This window comes from Capra hircus, chromosome 15 (assembly GCF_001704415.2).
Source record: "Capra hircus breed San Clemente chromosome 15, ASM170441v1, whole genome shotgun sequence".
Taxonomy (NCBI): domain Eukaryota; kingdom Metazoa; phylum Chordata; class Mammalia; order Artiodactyla; family Bovidae; genus Capra; species Capra hircus.
The window spans coordinates 37194005-37219044 of record NC_030822.1 but is presented as its reverse complement, the minus strand read 5'-3'; the positions used below and the strand labels follow the sequence as shown (position 1 = coordinate 37219044).

Genomic DNA, 25040 nt, shown 5'->3' with positions numbered 1-25040 from the left:
ATCCCTCCAGATCCTACAGCACTTTTAGTAAGACCTCCAACCTTTCAGCAAAGTCTGCCTTCTCTGTTATTTTACAAATTCCTCTCTAGTCAATGCTGGCTGGACAATACCCTCTACAGGTAGATTCCAATACATGCTCTAAAACAGTCACCTGGCCCTAGAGAGAAGCTTGAGTTATTTGGAATTTCCTACATCATGTCAAACTGAAACCTACCTCTTCTGTAATCCTCTCTACCATCACCACCGTGACTCCTCAGTCCTGCTCTCTGAGCAACACAGAATATGGCAGCTGAAATGCACAGTCACAACCATTGTATTTGCTATCTGTCCCAGGACCTTAAAAGGCTTACAAGACAGGGATTCCAGTTTTGATGCAGTAAGGGGCTCTCCTCTACTGCTCCCGAAGTGTGGTGCCCAGGGTACCACCTTCAGGTGTGGCCTGCCTTGGCCACTTCAGGGAAAAATAGGACAACCCCCTCCCCAGCAAGGTCTAAAGCCAGGACTTCTATTAACGTAGGCAAGCTAAAGCCAAGTTCTGTGGGCTTTTCTACGAGGCTGGGTGGAAAAGGTACGAATTGATTTTGGGAGCCTAAGGGCAGGACTTTGCCTTTACCCCGCCACGTCCCATCGAGCTGGTTCGAGCTCTGAGCTCTGTTTGTTGTCCTTGTCCCGCACGCTGGTGACTGGCCATCAGCAGTCAGCCTGTCCCCTCACCCTGCCATGGACTCTTGCCTCCTGGACCTCCTGCTCACTTCCACTGTAGGGGTTACACCTGGAGGCCCAGACGATACTACTTGCCCCCTGAAATTTCATTATAAACCCTCTGGGTGATGGACCCCACTCCTCTTGACGAAGTCTATTTGCCAGGCTTCCTGAGCCAAGGAGGCTAATAATGCCACTTAGTACTTATGATGAGCCAAACGCTACAGCCAACATTTAATAACGCGTCGTCATCCCACAACATCCAAATGAAATCGACCCATCATTGTTCCCATATGACAGGTGAGGAATCTCAAGCTCAGAGAGGGAGACTGGCTCAAAGGAACAACAGAAGGTCTGAGGAGAGCCAGGATTTAAATGAAGGACTGTCTGAGCTGGCAGAGCCCTCAGAGACGAGATAAGCAAAGTCCCCAGGGTGGCAGACACCCGCCGCCCGCCATACCCTTGTCAAGGGGGTGGGTGAGGAGTCAGTTTTCTCATCTCCAGCAGCAGGGGAACACCTCTGTCAGAGGCTTTGTGCAGCTCCAGTGAGCCACGCAGTGAAAACCTAGCTGGCCACGCAGGGCAGTGGTGCCTGTTACCGGGAGAGCGGCATTGCATCAAAGAACCAGATGTCTTGGCTGGTTGCAGGAAGAGCTTATGTAATAAAACTTTCTCATGACAAGCAGCAGAGGTCAGGTGTCAGAGCCAAGAACTATTCCTGTGCTGCGGTAAAATGTCGAATTAAAAGAATCCTTTCTCAACCGAATTTGAGTTCTAACTTCTTCCTGCCCCGCCCCCCCCCCCCCCCCCCGGCCCTACACTAACCCTTATTCCCCCAGCCCCTCTCCCAGTTATTTACTGAATTTGCAGTTTGAGACCACACATCCCAGGATGCCTGAGACAGTCCAGTCATCCCAGGATCCCGTCCAGCTCAGCATTTGCCTCCTTTCGCTCTCAGAAGTGTCCCAGTTTGGACAATAAATTAAATTGACTATTCTAGAAACTTACACACACACACTTTCCTTCCCTGGCACCTGCTCCCCTCGCATAAATGGGAATAACACTGCCCACCTCAGGAGACTAGCCCTTTGTAAAACCCACCAAAGCCAGAAGTTCCTCTCTGCCTTCCCTCTGGAGGCAGCTTTCCCAGGTCAGTCTACATACAACTGTTTCATCCAGGAAGCAGTTCAGTGTCAAGCTAGAAACCTCTGCAGTTCATGCAGAAACCTCTGAATTAGGGAAACAGAGCCTGTTGCGGGAAGGAAACCGTTGCCCTGAAGAGAGGAGTTGTCACGCGTGCATGCAAGGAACAAGAGCAACCTGTTCTTGGTCTTCCGAACCTGAGCTGTGGCTCTGCCCTTCTCTGCTCCCTTGGTCCCTGTGGCAGATCCCCTGGCTCCTACACAACTCTCTCTCTCACATACACACACATACTGTCAACACAAGGAGTTCCTTCTGGTGGGCTCTCTGCACCTTTCTATCAGGAGCAGTTTGGAGACGTTTGCTCAGACCTCTCAGGACACCCCAGTGCAGTCATAGGAATGGTCCTCCTGGTCAGAGTGCTCCCTGCCCAGCCACAGCTGAGTGGGCCATTCCAACCATGCTCACAAGGCACTGTGGATTTATGTCTTTAGCTGGGGGTCTGGGCATGGCTCTGACTGTGCCCACCAAAAATGCCTGGCGACCAGCAGACACTGGCGGCGTCCCTGAGCCAGCAGAGCAATCCTGGGATTTGGGTTACTTCCTTGCCTACACCTGTCCTCATCCTGGGAGGAAACAGAGGTGCTCAAGAGCACAGCCCTGAGAGGTGAGGGAGCAGCTGTGACAGGATCAGTTCCCCATGGCCTCACCTGGGTTGACAACGTCTTCCTGGAGGTTTGTTAGTAGGCCTGCCACCCACTTGACTCTGAATAAGCTGTTTCAGAGACAGGGACAACTCAAGTATCCAGTCTGCAATCTAGGGCTGTCGCTGATACTTTAGCATGGGTCAGCAGGCTCATGCACACACTTTGGTCTCAGTAGAATACACACACACTCAAAACAAGATGAAATAGAAACTTGTCAGACCCAGCTACATAACTCAAAAGAACCAAGAGGCTTGCAAGTTTGACTCAAAGTTGAATCCCAGCATTTCTTGTGTCTTTGTTTTTACTGGGCAATTATCATATGCCAGGCAATCATCTAAAGGCTTCACACATGTTAACCCAGCTCTGCCTGCAAACCGAGGTAACCACTGTGTCATGACAAAGGTAGGACTCATCCTGAAAGGCTGGGGAGCCTGGCCAGGTACAGAGTTGTGGAAGGGAAAGGTAAGGAGGGGAGGAAATCCAACCTCAGGGCCACTGAGTCTCTTGGCAGCAGTGTAGATTCTAGAAAAGGCCTTCCCTCCTTTTTGGACAGCTCTGTCCCTCACTCAACCATCTAAATCCCTGACCCTGGCCCTACACACAGGTCTTTGCCTAGAAAAGGTTCTCAAGGTTGACTGCCTTCCCCAGATAGGCATCCCCACCACCCTCACTCCAATACTACACAGGCAACTTCTCAAAACTCTTTGGATGTGTCCCTAAAACTTGCTGATGGTAAGAAGAGGGCAGGGTGGGGGATATTTGGGTCCTTAGAATACATCTTTCTGTGGAACTGACGGATTGATGCTTGCATTCCCAGAAAAACCATTTAATACCCATGTACTTGCACTAAGCACTAACAACTATAAGAGTGCTGATACCATAAAGCACTCCCTACTTCCCATCACCACAAAACAGAAAGATCTCATGAGCCTTCACACCGCCAGTGGCTTTGGCTGCTACAGACACTTCCCTCTGAGTCTTTGACCTTTAAGTCTCCAGTCTTAGCTGTTCTGCAGGCTGAATTTGCCCCAAACCTGGTCTCTTTCTCATTTTTCATTGCCTAATGGAGTCTCCATCTGGACTTTCCAACAACACTCATCTGTTCAAACCCACTGAGCTACATAGGACAGAACCCAGGGCCAGAAGGCCTGATTTCTGCCACCAGCAGCTGGGTGACCCTGGGTAGGTGTCTGTGGATGTCATCATCCTCATGGGTAAAAATATAGGGAGCATGCGAGAAACTACCCAAGGCTCCCTCCTGACTCCAAAGGCAGTCAACCACCCTCATCTCCCTTCCCCCTTCCAAGGAGCTCCTCCATACTCTCATGCTGCTAACAATTGCTTCATTCTTCTCCCAGCAAACTAGCACAAAATGTCAGTGTCCAGTTTGACTCTTTTCTCTCTCCCTCAAATCTAATCAGTCACCAAATCCTGCAGGATTTCTTGGCAAGCTCATTCACCTCTGTTCACTCCTCTCCACCCATTGACTTGATTTAGGTCCTAATCTACTGCAATGGGTTATTCCAATAGCACATTCTCATTAACCCCTCCCTATCTCTCCAACCTGCCCTTCTTAGCCTGGAATCCTCCTGAAAGCACAGCCTCCACCTAGTCTCAAGGTCATCGACATTACATTTAAATTCTTTAACTTCAGCTTTCAAGACCTTCCAGGATCTCTCCCCAGCCTAAGACTCCAGCCTCACTTCTCCCAGAGTCCTCTCCCCAGCCCACCCTATGACTCCAGCCCTGCAGGCCACTCATCAGGCTTGTCCTAGTCTTTCAGGTTCTGCTCTTGTTCCTTGCCTTATCTCCAGCACAAAACCATCTGCCTTTACCCTCTTTTACTGAAGGCAACACTGTAACACCAGCTAGCTCAAGGTCCTCCTCTGCCACAAACTCTTCCTCAACATCTGCTGAGTGCTGGGTGGAACATAAGGGCTGACGCAGCCCCAGGGCAGCTCAGAGTTTAGAGAGGGTGTGGACAGAGAGACATGCAAATGATGTGCATTAAGTACCATAGCAGAGATCCGAACCGGATGCTACAGCAAAAATGACTTGGGGGTTGGGGAGGGAGAGGTGTTTCAAGACTTTGATCTGCCTCCTGAAGGATTAGCAAGAGTGCATGAATCTTGCAGAGCAGGGACAAAAGGACTTCCCAGGAAGAGAAAATAGTGTATGTAAAGGCAGAGAGGCACAAAATGTAGAAATTGTTAAGCTACTTGGTTTGGGGAACAGTGGAGATGCAGCTAGTGAGTCAAATTATTGCCAGCCTCTGTGGAACTCTGAATGCCAAATAAGGATGGTATACTTTATCCCTTTCAGAGGCAAGCCTATTCCATCTTGTCTATACCTTCCATCTACAAATGTGTTACAGAAGCCAAGATTACTATACAACATGGAACATGATGACTAAAAGCACTGTGCATAGTGAAAGCTGGGTTCTCGTGTGCATAAATGTGTTTGTGACTGAAAGAGGAAATCAAAGTAAGAATTACAAGGAAGCACCATAGTAAGGACTACCTAGAAGCACTAATAGAAATCATAAATTTCCCGAAGATAAAGCTGAGAGTGAGCAGCACCCTGGAGCTCTCAAAGCCTTGAGGAGATCTAGGTCTAAAGGTAAACAGATGCTCTAAGACAGCATCTCCTAGCAGAGCATTCACTGCATGAGAGATAAGAATGGCCCTCATGAAGATCTGCAAGTCCTGGCTTTCAGAGTCTATAAAGGATACAGCCCGCCCTTCTGGGACCAGCACTGGATTCTGCAAAAACTGAGACACACAGGTGTCATCAAGTGTTGAAACCAAAGAACGATGCTAGGAAAACAAGTGGAACTGCTCTGAGGAAGGAGGAAGCAGGAAAAATAGCGACTCAGGAAGACACAAAGCTGCCAAGAGTGTCAGCCTAGTTGTGCCCACACCAAGTGATGACAGTGTGACATCTTTTTTTTTTTTTCCTTGAGTGATTACTTCTTGAATGAGGGTGCTCAGTCTGGGAACTTAATAAACCTTTTAAGTTTATTGCCTCAACATTTAAATGCCTCAACGGCGCTGTTCATATTAGCTATTCCTTCCCATGTTTTGCAAAAGGGGATCCACCAGAAGATTTCAAGCAGAAGTGTCATGAACAAATCTATGTATCAGGAAGGAAATGTTTTTGATAGCCAAGTGAAAAACAGCTTCCAAAAATTACCGCAAATGTGACAGCCTAAGGCTACGTACGCCATTCCTTGTTGAAAGCGCAATTCTTTCAGGACTGTTCCTCCCTCCTCACTTCTCCATCTGGCCCCCTAGCCCATAGATTCTGTCTCTCTAGTCTCTCCTACCTGTATCCTCTCTGGGATCCAGCACAGGCCCTAGTCACTTCTATCTTAATTGATCTTCCACTGGGCTTCTCCAACCTGAGGGTCTCTTACCCAGCAGTTTCCACTTGGCCTTCATCAGAATCACAGAGGAATTTGGTAAAAACATGCCAGACCTACTTAATCTGAGTAATTTTAAAAGCTCCCTAGGCAATTCTGAGTCTCAGCCAGGTTTGCAAACTGTTTTTGTTTTTTTTTTTAATCCTTGCTATACATAAGTGAAGGTGCTATACTGCTGAGAACTTCCGAGAAATGCAGAATGTCAGATTCCACCCCGACCTAGGAATCAGAATTTGCATTTGAATGAGATCCCCAGGTGACTCTTAAGCTTGTTAAAGGTTGAAAAGCACTGCTACTAAGTGTTGCCAGATCATTCATTCCACAAATATTTACTAGATTTTCTCCACTGGGCTAGAGGTTTGGGAGGCTGAAAGGGTCAAGGGCCAAGGTCCCAGACTTTAAATTCAGACAACCATCAATCAACCTCCTGCTTAAAAGCCATTATTGAGGCTCATGATTTCAAAGCCCAGACTTCTCCACCTGGCCTTCATGGCCCGCTGGGAACAGGTTTCTTCCTCATCACCAGCTTTATTGTCTCTCACTTGCCACTGGAGCCAAGCTGAGCCACTTGCTACTTCTCAGGCTATGAAGTGCTTGCCTGCCTCTCACAGGGCAGGTCACACTCTACCTACCTCTGCCTAGAGAAATCCTTCAAGGTCCACCATGCACGTGTCACCCCCTTCCTGAAATTATCCCAGGTTTTACACAGTCAGATGAAAGATAAATTCCTACAACACTTTGCTCTTACCTCCTTCATACCATTTATTTCATTCTACTTGTCAGGCACCTGTAGCACATAGCTGACCCAGTAAAGAGACCATAATGCTGTTTATCTCTGTAGTAGCAATATGCTAATAACTGGCACATCACTGAATCTCAAGTAATACTAACAATAATGTATTATTAAGTAAAAATTATGAATGAGTGCAGTAAAAGTTCACCATTCCCCCTCATCTCCCACTTCAAAATCATCTAAATATGAATATAAGCAGATTACATACAGACTACCTAAGCCTCAAGTAAAAGAGAAAACCTCTAAATCAAGTATTTTTTCATGTAGTACAAACAACAAAGACTGAACAAACAGAAGATCAATTCTGTGTACAGCCAACTGCCTTTGTTGGGCATTAAACTTCATAGAATGCAACATAAAATTTGGTAACATTGCAGATTTGTAGTATAATTGATTAAAGAACTGGGAGAAAGATATGAGACAGGAAGTGAACGAAAATATACAAAGGGAGACAAACACCCAGCTGCTCTAAAAGTAAAAATGCTCTGGATTTGTCTTTTAAGAGGACTTACTAAATGCTGGCTAGAGTGCCTGTTTTGATCTTATGCGCACTTTGGAAGCCCTGGTCTTTAAATATATAATCTTATTTTCATCTGAGTAACAACTGAAGGTCTGGAGTTAGGATGTCATGAAGGAGAGGAACCCTCTTTCAAACAGAACCATCCCCGTCTTGCCGTCTGTTGGGACGCTGTGGCTTGAGGTTTGGAAAAGCCTGTTGCATTTTTCCAATTACAATACAGAGTGGATTTCAGCTAAGGCGTTGTAGCTGGACGCACGGTCTGTGGAACATCGACTTGCTTGGGCAAAACGGACCTTAAGCTTCCCGACCACCTTGGGCTATCTCTCTAGACTACGCCGCTGCTCCAACCGACTGAGCAGAGCTCTGACACACTACACACAACTATGATGACTGGTCACCCTGCGCATCTCCAGGGCCATCCCGGCACCTGTAGGGGCGCGGACAGTCCGTAGACTCCAGACAGGACTGGGAGGAGACGCGAAGCAAATCCCCAGGAGTTATATTCTCCTCCCAATCTGGCAAAAGAAGGGGAGGAGGGTCCCCGCCCTCGCGTCTGGGATACACTCGGGGATCTCAGTTCCTAAGCCAATTCCCCTGCGGGGGCTCCCAGTTCAGCCTGCGCAGTGGGCCCGGGGGGCGTGGGGAGAACCCACTGACCTGAGTGCGGGGCTCCTCTCCGGACAGCTCAGGTGTGCGGGCCTTTCACTTGTCCCCCCCACCTCCAAACATGAGAGCCGAGAAACGAACAGCAGGCCACTGACCCACCGACCAACTAACCGACCAACCAGCGGACCGACCGGCAGCGGCCGCGTCCGGAGCCCACGTGACGGGGGCGGGGACCCACTGGAGACTCGGGAGGCTAGTCCAGGAGCGCCGGCTCCCAGACCGCCCCCCTTCCCCCGGGACCGCCCCTCCGCCACGCCCCCTCCCTCTAGGCTCCGTGGCAGCCCGCAGGGACCCAACCGCCACGAGTTCTAGTTCCTTAGCGACCTGCCTCGTCAACCCCGCCCCTTCGGACCTGCTCAGCCCTCGCCGGTCCAGCCCCAGCCCCGCCCAGCCCCAGCTCCAGCACCGCCTCCTAAGCCGACTTTACCGTTCCCCTAAGCCCCGCCTCTCTCCGGCGGCCACGCCCCTAGGAGCCCCGCCCCTGCTCTTGTCACCTCCCTCTCCAGCACCCTTCCAGCCCCGGGTGACGCCTGGCGGTCCTCGGCTCCCCGTTCCCTGGGCTTCTCCAGACCTTGAGCACCGTTCCTTGGCCATAGGGAATAAAAGCGAAAAGCAGAAAGGGAACTTGGGTCGAGAATTGCAAAAAGAGTTGTCATAGAAATAATGTTTTAGAAGCAGTCCCAGAGCAGCAACCGTTGGGTGTGCGGACTTCTGGGCCCAAGCGATCTAGTTCAAATTGAGGTTGGCCTGAAGGCAGTCTCATTTCTTGTCTCTGAGCGCCCCCAATTCGGAGACTGAGTCACCCTAGGATCTGGCCGCTCTCGAACCCCGCGACCTGGAGTGGAGGTCCCTCTAGCGGTCAGCGTCAGTCAACGGCGCCGGCACCCGTTCTTGTGAACAGCTGGGGACAAGTAGTCCTGTCCTGTGCCCAGCATTTAGGCGGGGGTTCCACAGGCACAACAAAAGCTTTGCTGAGCACAGGAATGGACTGTAGGATCGGGGCAGGACTGGGCCTTTGGGGACCTAGTCCAAGGCCTTCTCCCGGTGTAGGGCATGAATCCCCTTTGGTGGTACTGCTAGATTGTTGCCCTGTCTGGGCCCAAGACTTGGTTGCTCAGTTCAGCGGATTAAAATCCCTGTGGGCCTCAGATGGCATCAACACCAAGGACTCTGGCATAGTCCCCAGCTCTGGCAGGAGTCACTACCTCCCTAACCTCAGTTTTTATCTACATTTCTACAGGCTGGGTTGTTGATCAACTCCACAAGACACATTATTTTTTATATTATCCTGATGGTCTGAAATTACCAGTGTGCCCAGACTTGTACATGCAAACAAAACTTAAGCCACCCTGGCAAACATGAGACTCTGGTCACTGCAGGAACCTGGCCAGAGGCAGGCCAAGGGCAAAGCCAGCAGAGGAAGACTGGGGCCAGCAGAGGAAGGCTGGGGCCCGCAAGAGTTGTGTTACAACAGGACACTCTTCAGTTCTCTTTCACTTCCTTAAAATAGCAGCTCAGAGGCTTTTATAGAGGCGGCTGCCATGGTTCACACGAGTTCATGGGTGTTTCCAGATCCCACATGTTATTGCCCTAGTGGACCCGCAGTCCTCAGAAAATGTTAGTCTGTTCTTTAGAACTATACATTACTTTTTAAAAATCATCTTTAAAAATGGTGTAAGTTACAGACATTGAAAATAAATTCTGGTTACCGAAAGGGAAAGGGGAGTGATGAATAAACTAGGAGTTTGGGATTAGCAGCTTCCCTGGTAGCTCAGAGTTTAAAGCATCTGCCTGCAATGCAGGAGACCTGGGTTCGATCCCTGGGTCGGGAAGATCCCCTGGAGAAGGAAACAGCAACCCACTCCAGTATTCTTCCCTGGAGAGTCCTATGGACGGAGGAGCCTGGTGGGCTTCAGTCCACGGGGTCGCAAAGAGTCGGACATGACTGAGCAACTTCACACACAGGTACACACTAATTTATATAATAAACAAGGATTTACTGTATAGCACAGGGGACTATATTCAATATTTTGTAATAACCTATAATAAAAAGAATGTGAAAAAGAATATACTGCATCACTTTGCTGTACACCTGAAACTAATACAACATTGTATATCAATTATACTTTAATTTTTAAAAAATGGTGTAAATCATTGACTTTCCTGCTTACACTTTGGAACCATTTTAGGGGAGGGAACTTAAAAATTACAGCACTGTCTGGTCCCCCCTCCAGAGGCTCTGATTGAATGATCTGGGGGTATGGCTTGGCATCAGGATTTTTAAAAGCTCCTCAGGTAATTCTTAGGTGCAGTCAGGTTTAAGAACCACTGGTCTAGATCTTAGGAGCTTCAATCCTCAGTAAAATCCAAGAGACCAGAACTGAAAAGCTCATCTGAAAGAAGCCCAAGAAGTGTCCACAGACCTACATGTTTACCCCTGGCTCCCAGGAAACAAAGTGCCCTGTTAACGGGGGCTTCCAGGAGAAAATGTGTTAACCTAAAAAAGTGATTCTAGCTACAGAAATTTAAGGCATGAGAGTGGGTTGTTAGTGGCAGGTGTGCCCTGCATAACTGTCAAAGCAAAGCATATCACACATGAATGGTAGACAGCACATCACAGGCAGCCTCTCTGCGCCTCCAAAGGAACCGTGTATGCAGGATTTATGAGTAATCCCACTCTGATTAATGCCCCTGCTACCCTCATCTGTGAGGCACATTCCTTTTCCCTGTGAAACAGGTAATGTTATTTTACCCATGAGGCAGCAAATGGCCCCCAATCCATGAAATGGGTAATATCACCACATTTATTTATTCATACCTGCCTCATTCCACAATGGATTTCAGCTCTCTGTATCACTCTGTTAGAACTGTGGGTAACTGTGCTATGTCCATGGGGTTAGCAATTCCATTCTGCCAAACAGCTACTCAAATGCTATGGGAAAGAAAAAGAAAAAAACAACCACCCCTCTCTTCACTGCCTATGGTCCCAGCCTGGGCTTGGCAGAGTTCAAAAACAGCTGCAAACACACAGAGCAAACCCTCTCATGTGACCAACCTGGGAAGACAGAGGCCCCAGCACATGACACAGACTGGCACCACAGCCTGCACTTGTGACCCGAACCAGCCTGCAGTGAACAAATGTGTGGGAAAGAGTTTGAAGAAGCCCCTCCAGACAGGCCCAGGTGGTCTCTGTCCCCTGTGCCACGTGGCACGCCTGCTGTGGCAGGGAGTCCGTCGCCTGCTATCTGGCATCCATCCAGATTCCAGAATACTTCCTGAAGGCCTCAGTGAGTTGGGGATTGTTCACAGTACATCCAGCACAGGCAGCACTCCCTGAAACTTTTATGCTGAGGGCATGTAGGCAAATACAACCTGATGAGGTTTATTTGCTTAGTGTTACTTTTATTGTGTTTCAGGCAAGAAGAAAGAAGCAGGGAAAGGTAAGGCAAGATGAGTCTACAGAAGGGTCCTCAGCCTTAGGCTGGTTTTCTGGAGGAAGTAGCTTTTCAAAGGCCTAAAGGAGGGTCTTGTGCAGGCATGAAACTAGCTAAAGGGGCAGGCTATTATTTTTAGGCTGAAATGATTAACAAATTTCTGAGAAAAGGTTGGGTGAACAAACATATATTTGATGCTTTCTTGGACAATGACAAGATTATGGGCTTTGCGGTATTTTCTAGCTCTTTCCTTTTGGAGCTTTGGTACTTTGAATGACTCACCGAAACCCTCTGTCTATAAAGGCTTGTCCCATTTATCTCATAAGGGTGAGAGGAGTTCTAACACAGGCGCAGACACTTTATAACTGGAAAGTGGTATGCAAATAGGAATGTTTTCACTTTCTTATTACGACCGCCTTGCTTGGTGTAGGGACAGTACCAGGGGAAATCAAAATCAAACATCAACTAGAAATATTACTTTACACTATTGATACTATGTATAGAATAGATAACTAATGAGAACCTACTGTGTAGCAGTACAGGGAATTCTGCTTAATGCTCTGCGGTGACCTGAATGGGAAGGAAGCCCAAAAGGGAGGGGATACGTGTGTATGCAGGGCTGATTCATTTTGCCGTACAGTAGAAACTAACACAACATTGAAAGCAAGTATACTCGAATAAAAATTAATCCAAAAAATAGTACTTCAGTTGGGCAGTGAATAATAGAAGAATAGCAACAGGCAACTATAAAAGAGGAAAGAGCCTGGGCAAAGGCCAGAGGGGAGAAAAGCCAGGAGTATGAGGGTGTGGCCTGCGTTTCTAATGGCTGAGAAGGTGAGAGTGGGGAGAGTTATTAAAGTACATGCTACAATACTTTACTAAAAAGAAAAGGTTGGAAGTAAGCTGGATCAGGATGTGGAAGGCCTTGAGCACCAAGGCATTGGGATGGGTAATGGAAGTTCCTGAAAATTCCTGAATGACAGACTGTCATCTAAGCTCTTAGAAGATACCAAAGGCAGTACCATCTAGAAAAGGATGTGTGTGCATCCCCACTTGCAGCCCCTCATCTCCCTGTGTGTCATTAGTGGGATGCTATTAATATATTAATACTACAGTATATTGCAGAGGGGCCCTGGCCCCCATCCTGGAGCACAGCATCCCTGGCCATCTCCCTCCCCACTGTAATGTATCACTGGAGAGGCTGCTTTCTCCTGGTCTGGAGTTTGTAAATGATCTGATTTCCATCATTCCAGGCATAGAGCTGCTTATCTCTGGGGTTGTAATGGATCATGGAGTGACTTCTCGGCCGCCTGGGAAAGAACAAGTTGGGCAGATTCTCTTCAATGATGGTGCCAAGAGGATCATAGACACAGGTGATGCGATGTGGGCCATGGCCTCCAGAACTGTAGACCACGTAGAGGACCCCACACAAGAGGAACGAGGCTTCAGCGTCCTGGCTTCTGCATGGAGTGTCCCATGAGTGTTCTACTCCCAGAGTGTCAGGCTCAATTTTCGTGAGAACCAAATGGCTGCGGATGCCTGGCCCTGAGTGGATGGCCCAGAGCCCGTGCTCATCCACAGCCAGGTCAATGTAAGTCGAAGGGGAGTGCTGGTAGGCCAGGGCTCTGCCTGCTCCTCCAAAGAGAAGCATCCGGTCTTCTACAATCCTCTTTTGCAGATTATATTTGATGATCTCATTGGGAGTCCCTTGGCTGTGAAAAAATAGGAAACCTTTGTAGATCACTTGGCCTGTTCCCTGCCAGGAATGTGTTAGAATCAGCTTCCGGGGGGCTGGCTTGGTGCTATCTTCCATGAAGGCCCGTATATTGGCAAATTCCCAGACAGTGTTGTTTCTGGACCCAATGAAGACATAAACCTTTGGAGAGTCACTGACAGCATCTTTCATCCAAGAGCCATCTGTGTCCATCGTCTTCTTCACTATTTTCAGAGACTTTATGCCCATCAGCATATTGTCACAGCCTGGCCACAAAGGAGGAAAAGGAGAGGTTACTTTATGAACATATGAGATGTCTGCTTTTCTCACAGATTGCTTTTTTTTTTTCCTTCAGTATCTAATATTAAATTATCACACAAAGATCAGTCAATGACTGTAGGATTCAATGAATCAAAGATTTTAAAGAATAACTGAGTCTGTGAAGGGAGTTTCTGTCCAGTTATAAGAGTATTCATTAGTTAAGTTAATCAAATCAAGATATAAACAACTATTTGCTGTGTTCTAGGCTCTGCTCACTCTCCAGAGTACTTCAGGTGACCCACTGAGTATGGAACCACCTAATTCAATTGTGTTTGCCAAGATTTTACTAGGTTTCTACTGTATACTTAGCTTACAGCACTGTCTTAGAACAGTGCTAAATAGTAAGGATAACAATTATAATATCAACCCTACAACTTGAGAAGATGACCTTCCAGGAAGGATTCCAGTTCTTAACCCTACTAGAACATTGTTGTTATTGTTCAGTTGCTCAGTTGTGACCCCACGGACTGCAGCATGCCAGACTTCCCTGTCCTTCACTACCTCCCTAAATTTGAGTTTGCTCAAATTCATGTCCATTGAGTCATTACTCATTTACTCTTGAATGCATGCATGTCTTTAAACAGCCGACTCTAGATACCAACAAAAAGCTAGATACTAAGCTAGGTGTTATGAGCTGGAGGTACAATGGGCTGGGGTACAATGATAAATTAGGCACAGTTCTTGCTTAATAGGTGCATGACTCTAGATATAAAGCTTAAAATGAAATTTTTTCAAAAAAGAGGACAGAGAAGAGATATATCATTTGATACAGGGGAGAACCTGCCTTTGAGTTATCCCTTGAAAGATACCTTGAAGGACATTCTGAACGGGGTAGGAGAAACTTTCCCAAAGTTAACAAAATTGCATTTGGGAAAGTCCTTCAAACTTAGTGAAGTAGTACGGAGTTTCATCCAGTAAAAGCTAAATCCTTTGTGTATAAAACTAGATGCATAAAACAAACTAGTTGAAACCTGCTCTGTGCCTAGAACCTTGAGGGTGGAGCTAAGGAATATGGATTTAATTCTCCAGGAAGGTAGGGACCTACTGAAGCTTTTGAATAAGAATGAAACATGGCCAAGCTGTTCTACAAGACTAACTAAGCTGGTAGTCACGTGTACAATAGATACATGGGAAAGAGACTAAAATGAGGGAAACCAAGCAGAAGGTATTTCTGTAATCCAAACAGGATGAAAGGGTCTAAACTAGGTGGAGGAAGATGAGGGGGCCTATATTTCTCTAGCTCCTCACTGGCACTCAGACTATTACTCTCTCAAAAAAGCCTTCCTTCTTTGATCCTAGATCAGTTCAAAGATCCGCCTCTGCCCTTGAGAGCTGTGTGTTGGTGAAGAAAATCTCACATTGGTGCCTGCTGGTATCATTACACTAAGGGGTCTCCAACGTCAACTGAGGCCTAAATACTATACTGCTCTCCATGCTCAGCCCATCTTCCACATGGCAACTATCTTAAAGCCCTCCCTTTGCCCCACAACTAGCCCATTGATGCTTCATAATAACGGCTTTACAAACATAAATACTGCTAGACATGAACTTCCTCGACTTCCTGCTCCTCACTTATAGACTTTTTCTTCAACTCCTAACCTTGCTGCTGCTGCAAAGTCACTTCAGTCATGTCCAACTCTGTATGACCCCATAGATGGCAGCCCACCAGGCTCCCCCGTCCTTGGGATTCTCCAGGTAAGAACACTGGAGTGGGTTGCCATTTCCTTCTCCAATGCAGGAAAGTGAAAAGTGAAAGTGAAGTTGCTCAGTCATGTCCGACTCTTCACAACCCCATGGACTGCAGCCTACCAGGCTCCTCCATCTATGGGATTTTCCAGGCAAGAGTACCGGAGTGGGGTGCCATCGTCTTCTCTGCCTAACCTTGCTCCCCTCCCACATATCTTAGACGCGGCCATGTCATTCCTCCTGTGAAGACTGATTAGTTTACCTGCGCTCCTGTCTTCTAGATTTCCTCCATGAATGATTCCCCTTTCTATCTCAGATTTCTCCTTCCCTACTAGTTCTTTAGCTTGTAAATATCAATTCTCTCACAATTAGACACCTTTTCCAACTTACTTCACTCTACCATTTTATAGAACTAGATTTTCCTATAGTTTGTACTCTCTGCACCCATTTCTTCACCTCCCATTCTTTCACTTCACTATAACTTCACAAAAATGACCCTTTATAACACGACCAGGGATTTCCTAACTGAAAACTTAAACCTTTTATGTCTGTATCTTAGCTGACCTTTCTGTAGAAAGGCAATATGGATTAGTTCCTCCTTCTTGAAGATTTTTTCCTCCCTCAATCTTTTAAATATATATATATATTTTTTTTTTTCTACTTATTTCTAGTATATTTTTTGGCTGAGCTGGACCTTTGTTGCTGTGCGGGCTTTTCTCCAGAGGCAGCAAGTCGGGGCTACTCTCTAGTTGCAGTGTGTGAGCTCTGGGGCACACAGGCTTCAGTCGTTGTGGCGCATTAGCTCAGCAGTTGTGGCTCCTGGGCTCCAGAGCACGGGCTCAATAGCTGTGGTGAACAAGCCTAGTTGCTTTCTGGCATGTGGGATCTTCCTGGATCAGAGATCGAGCCCCTGTTTCCTGCACACCAGGCAGATTTTTACCACTGAACCGCCAGAGAAGCCCTCCCTTGATCTCTGTGTCAGCACAGAGACACATGTCTGTGTTCATCAGGGGCCATTTCAGTTTCCTCTTCTCCAGGTACGCGTTCACAGCCTCCTTTGTACATAAGCGGCACCCATTGATCTATGTCCTGTCCAGTGGGATGTGGACAGAAGTGGTGTAAGCCCTTTCCACCTGGCCCTTAAATATGTTATCTTCAAGAAGACCTCAGGGTCTTGGGATTCTCATGGTGAACAAGTTAGAGAGAGATGTGGATCAAGATTAGATGAATGCCACTCGTCATTTTTGGAAAAGTGGGTCATCAGTTCCAGTCATGAGCTTGTTGCTGGGACTGCCCTGTTTAGACAGTCTGTTGTGAGGTGAGCAGTGTCACAGAGGCAGGGTGTGGTGGCCTAACTAAAAGCATGAGAAATCCTGTACACCTCCCTCAAATCCTGCCGAGGTCTATATCATAGGCAGGAGAGGAAAGTCTTAAGGAAAGCACAGGAAGTCTCTGGGTCTCCCTCACTGCCTGCTATAGGGTGAGGCGGTGGGGAGACGGTCGAATGTATAACAGTCTCTTGAAGAGAACTGAACATTCCAAGGGCCTCCGCAAATCCTTCCAAAAGCTTCAGTATAAGAAACTGGATGTACCAGTGGCTTGTCATTTTGTTCTTAATAAATACATAGGTTCTCCAGGCCAACTAGAGGCCAACTGGAGTCAGAAGAAAAGAAATACAGTGAAAGGAAAGAGAGTGGACATAAGGAGGAAAGATGTATGGCCAGAGAAGTCCCAGAGGGGGAGGTGAGCAAGCATTTAGCAAACTGCGTGTACTGCCAGCTATTTGGGAAGCAGTCATGAATGCCAAGAGAAAAAAACCCAGAAAGATGGGAGGACAAAGAAAAGCAAAGGTGTTCTACATCAAGAGAAGAAAGAGTTTCAGGGAGAAGTAGCAATCAGGTAATCAAAGTTTACTGAGAAGTTGATTAGGATGAAGACCAAGAATTGACTCTTAGATTTTGCAACGTGGAGATTGTTGGTGACCTTGAGAAAAGCTGATCCAGTGGAGCAGGCAGGGGAATTTAGACCTGTGGAGACCTGGAGCTGATCTGAGTAGCTTAGGGCATAATTGCAAGTGAGGAACCCTACCATAGTTCTTTAATCAATTCATCACCCACAATGACCGTACCTTCTCTTCTTTCCTCAAGACTCCATCATAGCCTCCTCACTCTCCTAGGAAGATCCCACCTCTGATTTCACTAAGAAAACAGATGCAGAGAACAATATCATCTCTGGCATGAATTACTGCAATAGCCTCCTACCTAGTGGCCACACTTCCATCCTTGACCTTAGAGGCCATTCTCCACAGCTGCCGAAGGTATCTTTGAAAAATGTAAGTCAGATCATTTCCCTGTCTGCTTAAAACTCACCAGTGACTTCCCATCTGACTCAGAGTAAAGCTCAGGTCTACCTTCCCGGCCATCCAGGGCTGTCTGCCCACTGCCTCTCTGCCTTGATTTCTGCAAACTCCCCTACTTTGAGCATTTTGTTCAGCTACACTGGCCTCCCTGCTGTGCCTCAGACTGTGCCAAGCACACTCCTGCCTCAGGAAATTGGCACATTTTGTTCCCTCTGGTTGGAGCCCTCTTCCTGAAGATAACTACATGCCTTCCTCCCTCGCTCCATTTAGGTCTGCTCACAAAAGTTCCCTCATTATCAAGGTCTCCTCTCATCACCCTATTAAAAATGGCAGCCCCCTTCTCCAGCTCTGCATAACCCCCTTACCCTAGCTCATCGTTCTCCACAGTGCTTGTCATCTTCCATCTGATGTATTATAAATTCATCTGTTAACATATTTATTGTTCAGCTCCCCTCAACAGAGTATAAACTCGTTGAGGGCATGAGCATTGTCTTCTCTGTTTCACTCCCTGCTGTGTATCTGGCCCCTGGGATAGCAACTGGCACATAGGAAGCCAGTGTTTGCTGGATGAATGAGTTTTCCAACTAACCAATCTATTAATCAATTGCACACGAACCCATACTATTTGCCTTCCCTCCTGCTCTCTTTACTGTTGCAGCGAATCTTGTTCCTCTCACCAACACAAGGACTTAGCACCTGAAATTACCTCCGTTCTCCTGCCCAACAGTCTCTTCCTCCCCCTCTGTAAGCAAGCAGGCTGTCAGATCATCCTAGAAGCTTTCTAGTGTGACCTCATTTCTCTGCTCCACTTTATAATAAAACTCCTTAAAAGAGGAGGTTCCTCACCTCCACTTATGCCCTAAGCTACTCAGATCAGCTCCAGGTCTCCACAGTCTAAATTCCCCTGCCTGCTCCACTGGATCAGCTTTTCTCAAGGTCACCAACAACCTCCGTGTTACAAAATCTAAGGGTCAATTCCCAGTCTTCATCCTAATCAACTTCTCAGTAAACTTTGATTACCTGATTGCTACTTCTCCCTGAAACTCTTTCCTTTCTTGATTATAGAACACCTTTGCTTTTCTTTGTGCTCCCATCTTTCTGGATTTTTTTTTTCTTGGCATTCATGGCTGGTCCCTTATCATCGACCTTGGAGTGTTTTGTCCTCAGACTTTTTCTTTTCTCTATTTACGATAACTTTCCAAGTAACTTCATTCTTTCCCATGGCTCTGAATAGCACTGTAAATTCTGAATAATGAATAAATCAAAATTTCTATCTGGAATGACATCTTATCTAGATGTCTACTTAGCCCCAAACTTTTTCATCCAACTGCCTACTTAATGTTCCTACTTTGGCTACCTTCAAACTTCCTCTGTACAAAGCAGAACTCTTGCTTTTATTCCCCAAACTCTCTTCCTCTCCCATTTCAAGCAAAAATCATTTATCAAATTACCTGTCCAGAAGTCATCTTTGATTCCTTTCTTTCCATCTCTCCAGACTGGCAAGATTATGATGTTATACTTTAAATTATGATGTTATACTTAAATTAAAATGCTCACTATATTTCTATATTCTCCTCTTTGCACCCCCTGCTCTCCCCCGCACTCTGTGAATCCTCACCTTTTGCCTGGACCACTACCACTAATTTGTCTGAGTTTACATTTGCTTATCTACAGAATGTTCTCCACAAAGCAGGAGGAGTGATCTGTATAAAAACATGAATTATGTGACTGACTTGCTAAACACTTTTCCCTACCACTCTTGGAGTAAAATCCTGCTAAGTCGCTTCAGTCGTGTCTAACTCTGTCTGACCCCATAGATGGCAGCCCATCAGGCTCCCCCATCCCTGGGATTCTCCAGGCAAGAACATTGGAGTGGGTTGCCATTTCCTTCTCCAGTGCATGAAAGTAGAAAGTGGAAAGTGAAAATGAAAGTGAAGTTGCTCAGTCGTGTCCGACTCCTAGCGACCCCATGGACTGCAGCCCACCAGGCTCCTCCATCCATGGGATTTGCCAGGCAAGAGTACTGGAGCCCCCCAACTTGGCCTAAAACATCTGTCTGATTTGGTTTCTCCCTGTCTCTGGGGCTTGATCCTCCACTTCCTCCTTATACTCCCAACTTGCCTCACTGTGTGAAGATTATAGCGGCTTTCCGGCTATTCTGGGAGCTGTTAAGTTTGTTTCTGCCTCAGGGCTCTTGCACTTGAAATTCTCTCTGCCGGGAGTGTTCTTTACTTTGATCCTCCACAGTCTGCTCCTACTCATCCTTCAAACCTGTTTCAATTTCATCTCCTTAAGAGGCTTCCTGTGACTGCTGTATCTAAATTTAAAATGATCTACTGTAGCATCTCTCTTATTTCCTTGAGATCATTTATTGAGTTTTGTAATTATGTTATCTGTTTTATTTACTGGTGCACTGTCCTTCTCCTCCACTAGACTATAAGATCCACAAAAGCAAGGCCTTTGTGTTCATGTTTACTATTGTACTCTACTGCCTGAGAGCTCTGTGGGTTCAATAAACATCTATTGAATTAGTAAGGAAGGTAGGTTCATTCAAGCAGATGTTTTTCTTGGGTTTAAATAGTGCTGCACACCCAGAGTTCTGACTGCAGATCTGTCATAAGTAATAACAACTTGTAAAATACTTTACGGTTTTTACAATACTTTCAAATGCATTATTTTATCTAAAAATGTGACACAATATTGTCACCAAGGCAGCATATGGCAGGGGTATGGTTAGGGAGAACCAAGTCCTAGAGAGTCAGTCCTTCCAACAGTCATGCCATCTGTGGCTGCTCCCAGAGGACTTGCGCGGCTCACAGCATGGCCAGGACCAAATTTTGGGGCAAGCTATTGAAACTGAATAGAACCCTGTGGAGCTCCTAGGCTCAGAAGACTTTCTGTGTCCCCTGTTTCTAGAGAATAGACTCCAGCTTCCATGACCTTCCCTGAGTTTCAAAGGGCAGATTGGAACAGTAATCAGGGAAGAGGGAGGCAAAGTCAAGAAACAGTAGTGCAGCCTTGGGGCAGGGTCTTGGTTGACTTCAAGAGATACAGATAATAGTATCTTTGAGCTCTTCTGAAAAACTAAAATCCCTAGCAAATGGAAGACACTCAGTTCAGTTCAGTTCAATCGCTCAGTTGTGTCCAGACTCTTTGCAACCCCATGGACCGCAGCATGCCAGGCCTCCCTGTCCATCACCAACTCCCAGAGTTCACTCAAACTCATGTCCATCGAGTTCGTGATGCCATCCAGCCATCTCATCCTCTGTCGTCCCCTTCTCCTCCTGCCTTCAATCTTTCCCAGCATCAGAGTCTTTTCAAATAAGTCAGCTCTTTGCATCAGGTGGCCAAAGTATTGGAGTTTCACCTTCAACATCAGTCCTTCCAATGATTATTCAGGACTGATTTCATTTAGGATGGACTGGTTGGATCTTCTTGCAGTCCAGGGGACTCTCAAGAGTCTTCCCCAACACCACAGTTCAAAAGCATCAATTCTTCAGTGCTCAGCTTTCTTTATAGTCCAACTCTCACATCCATACATGACTACTGGAAAAACCATAGCTTGGACTAGATGGACCTTTGTTGGCAAAGTAATGTCTCTGCTTTTTAACATGCTGTTTAGCTTGGTCAGGTTGGAAGATGTTAGCATTCTCCATTCAAGAGAAGGTCACAGTTTGATAACCTTGAGAAGCTCATCAAGAAACCACCTGAGGCCGTATTAAAGGAGGGCAGGTCCTGCACATACCTTGATCCTTATCAGCTACCACCCAAGAACCACCAAATCCTCCCAGGTTAGGACTACAGGTTTTCAGGGGACCAGTCAGTTGTGTCCCCTTTGCCTGGCAAACCAATAAAGCTATTCTTTTCTACTCTACCCAAAACTCTGTCTCTGAGATTCAATTCTACACTGGTACACAGAGGCTGACTTTTCAGCATCATTATGGAAGTCTCTCAGCCAACAGTTTCCACCATGTGGCATTACTGACCTGCTTTACCAGACTAGGGGATTGTTTCCCTATGGCCTCTGGGTCAGCTTCATCCTGGTTGGCCTAGGTTATAGAGACCAAATCCCTAGAAAAGGTAGAGACGCCTGGGACAGCTGGGAACCTTAGAATAAGTTTCAAATATCTCAACATGGCACTCAGGGTCCTTTGTCTGCATTGCAGGAGCAGCTAACAGAAGGATCCCCCTCCATGCTGAACTCTGAGGGCTATGAGCTGTGATGTGGAAGAGAGAAGGGTGGGCTGTCCTGTTTACCAGAACCTATCTCTGCCGGAGCAAAGTATACCTTTTCTCAGTTTCACCAGCTGAATCTGTCTCATGTGAATGCTCTCCTCTTCCCACAAGCTCTGTGATGACAGATGATGAACAAACAGGGATTTAGGACTATACGTGATCACAGATACATTTAATGAGAAAGGGGTGGTCCCATGGGCCATGAGAGAAGCTCAGAAGCTGTTCCCTATTGTGGAACAAGTACAAAATTAATAAATTAATAAAATTGATAAATACCTACAAATACATGTAATATGCTTGGTACTGTGATTAGGTACTTCTTTGCTTATCTAGATCTTACAGTTCCTCTAAGTGGTAGATATTTTAATCTCTATCTTCCAAATTAAAAAAGCAAAGGTTTGGATAAGTAATCTGATAGATCACCCAATTAAGGGAGCCTCTGAGCTCAATCTGAGCTGGAAGGCAGGGCCAGCCAGGACACCACTAGCCAGGACCGCCCCCCGCCAGCTCAAGGGACATGGTGGATGGGCTTGTGGACATGGTGGGAAGGGGTGGAGAATGAGTGAGCCTGAGTATGCCTAGAGAGGGAGAGATGAAGGCAATGGACTCCCTGGGGCCTATTAGCAGGGTGATAAGATATCTGTCCTGACGAGGGAGCTCCCAGCCTGCCCATTCCTCTTGGACTTGCAGCCAGCTATGAGGGACTATGGCTAAGAACAAGACACAATCCATGTCTCATCAGTGATAAAATATTCATATAAAATACAGCAGAAATGGGACTTTCCTGGTGGTCCACTGGTTAAGCTCCACACTCTATGCAGGGGGCCAGGGTTCGATCCCTGATCAGGGAACTAGATCCCACATGCCCAGCTAAACCTGCGTCCCACAACTAAGACCTGGCACAGCCAAATAATGAATATTTTTTAAAATGATATAATACAGCAGTAATTAACACAAATATTCTTCTTCCTCCTTCTACTCCTCTTTGAAGAAAGAGCAAAACAAGAGAGTGCTAGATGGTTTTGATCATGGAAACACAGTTCTGGGGAAGAAAGCACAGAATTTTCCTCTGTGTGCTCCCTTCAGCTTTCTCCTGTCCCTTGTAGCTGGAACCTGGGACTGGGGGTCAGAGATCTCAGTGGTCTGAACTCCATTTGGTTCTCTATGTGACTCCCTAAAAGTCCCTTGGTCAGTCTAGCCTTAGCTTTTCCAAATGAGAGGTTTAACCTGGATGTTGTACAGTTTATTCAGGTGAATATTCTATAATTTTTTTCATCAATTTCTCTTCTTTCGGCATTTGGGGAGAATATACTTCCAATGTTTGAGTAACAGGGAAAGTTAAAACTCCCTGCTGTGCCTCTCTTAGAAGAGATAATTAGCGGGAGTAAAAGGTTGAGGAAGGATACGAAATAAATTGAAAACCTTTGAGTCCAGCCAAGATGCAAATTATTTAACAGAGATACTGACATTTTGCAAACCAGAGAATGAAAATCTGTGATTTACCCCTCAGGCAGAATTGTAGACAAGCAATTAGGGTAGAATTTGGCCCAAGGCCTCAGAGTGAATTCATTTATAAATATCACTTATTTGAAAATTCTTAATATTTTTCCCCTTATTTAATAGTAATACTCTCCAGACTTGGTGAGACTTTTCCCTCCATAAGGAGTGACTCAATCAGAGTTATATTTTAAAAACAGTGATATGGGACTTTCTGGTGGTCCAGTAGCTAAGACTTGGTACTCCTAATACAGGGGGCCGGGGTTTGATCCCTGGTCAGGGAACTAGATCCTACACGCTATAACTAAAGATCCTACATGCTGCAACAAAGACCTGGCACAGCCAAATAAGTATTTAAAAATAAAAACTGCTGGTTATTAGTAGAGAATTAACTGGGGGTAGAGGTGGAGGAGAGGGGATACAGAGAGACAGGTGGAGAGTTTGAAAGCATAATCCAGATGAGAAAAATCTAAATAGTGATGGGAGTGAAAAAATGGGCACAGATTCAAGAAACAGAAAAAGAGAGGTCAGGTAACTGATGAGTTTGTGGGAACTGAGTGATAAGCCAGACTCAGGTTTGTGAGACAGGAGGGAAGGGGACAGAGCACAACCTTTAAAAGAATGACAGTGAGGACATGACAAAAACTGATCAGAGCTGACCAGCCCCATATGGTGTAAGATTTGACATCCACTAGGCCTTGACCCTCCTTATAATACATCAGCAAGCTAAATGGCACTCCCACCTGTGCCATGACAGGGCTGAGGTCAACCAACAAAAGGGAACATTTTGACTTCCTGGGGCTTCTCTGGCAGTCCAGCGGTTAAGAATTTGCCTGCCAGTGTGGGCAACAAGGGCTCGGTGCCTAGTCTGGGGAGATGCCACATACTGCAAAGCCTGCTCTCTGAAGCCCACGAGTCACAAGTACTGAGCCTGTGTGCTCCAGCTACTGAAGCCCATGTGCTCAGAGCCTAGGGTTTGCAACAAGAGAAGCTGCTGCAATGAAAAATCCACGCAGCACAACGAAGAGAGGTCCCCGCTCACCGCAACTAGAGAAAGCCCTCACACAGCAAGGAGGACCTAGTGCAACCAAAAGCAAATAGATTTGGACTCCTTCAACCACCTGAATTGTGCTCATGGTAATAAACATTTGTCAGTACCTAGCAAGTGACAGTTACGTGGGGATGTCAAAAATGACAGCTTTCAGATGAGTAGTCAATTATAAAACTTCGAGCTATTTGGTGTGTCCTGGAAATTAGCGGCAGTTATGCTTTTTCCCTATATATATATATATCTTTTACGTTTTATTTTGTATTGGGGTATAGCTGATTAACAATGTTAATGTTGTGATAGTTTCAGGTAAACAGTGAAGGGACTCACCTATACTTATAGATTTATTCATTCCCCTTGAAACTCCCCTACCATCCAGGAAGCCACATAACACTAAGGAGAGTTCCCTGTGCTATAGAGTAGGTCCTTGTTGGTTAACCATTTTAAATATAGCAGTGTGTACATGTTCATCCCAAACTCCCTAACTATCCCTTCCCCGCGTCCATTCCCCCAGCAACCATAAGGTCATTCTCTGTGAGTCTGTTTCCCACAGAATACATTTCTGATATGTCAGCATAGGACCCAGGGTCCTTCAGCTGACCTCTTTTGTCACTTCCCCACCACGCTGGACTAATTAGTAATCACCAAGCTTGCTATGGCCTCTCACAAGTTTGAGACTTCGCCTCTACTTTTCCTTAGCTCATCTTCGCTAACTTGGGATACATCTTCTTGTCCTTTAAAACAAAATCTCTGACTCTTGCAGAGCAGCTACTTGCTGTTTCTTGTGTGTCCAGAG

General features: G+C 46.3%; 2 protein-coding genes across 3 annotated transcripts in view; both read right to left on the bottom strand.

Annotated features, from left to right (window-relative positions):
- Positions 1-8114, bottom strand: part of PPFIBP2 (PPFIA binding protein 2) — a 153790-nt gene extending 145676 nt beyond the window's left edge. The window contains exon 1 of one of the 2 annotated variants that reach the window (XM_005689726.3): positions 7941-8114. The gene's annotated coding sequence lies outside the window, so the exon portion shown is untranslated. The remainder of the gene's footprint in view (positions 1-7940) is intronic. The other variant, XM_005689727.3, reaches the window with a different exon arrangement.
- The window catches only part of OLFML1 (olfactomedin like 1), a 31850-nt gene continuing 17546 nt past the window's right edge, over positions 10737-25040 (bottom strand). Inside the window, exon 3 of the mRNA XM_005689730.3 lies at positions 10737-13363. Coding sequence (XP_005689787.1) covers positions 12573-13363 — 791 coding nt within the window. The 3' untranslated portion in view covers positions 10737-12572. The remainder of the gene's footprint in view (positions 13364-25040) is intronic.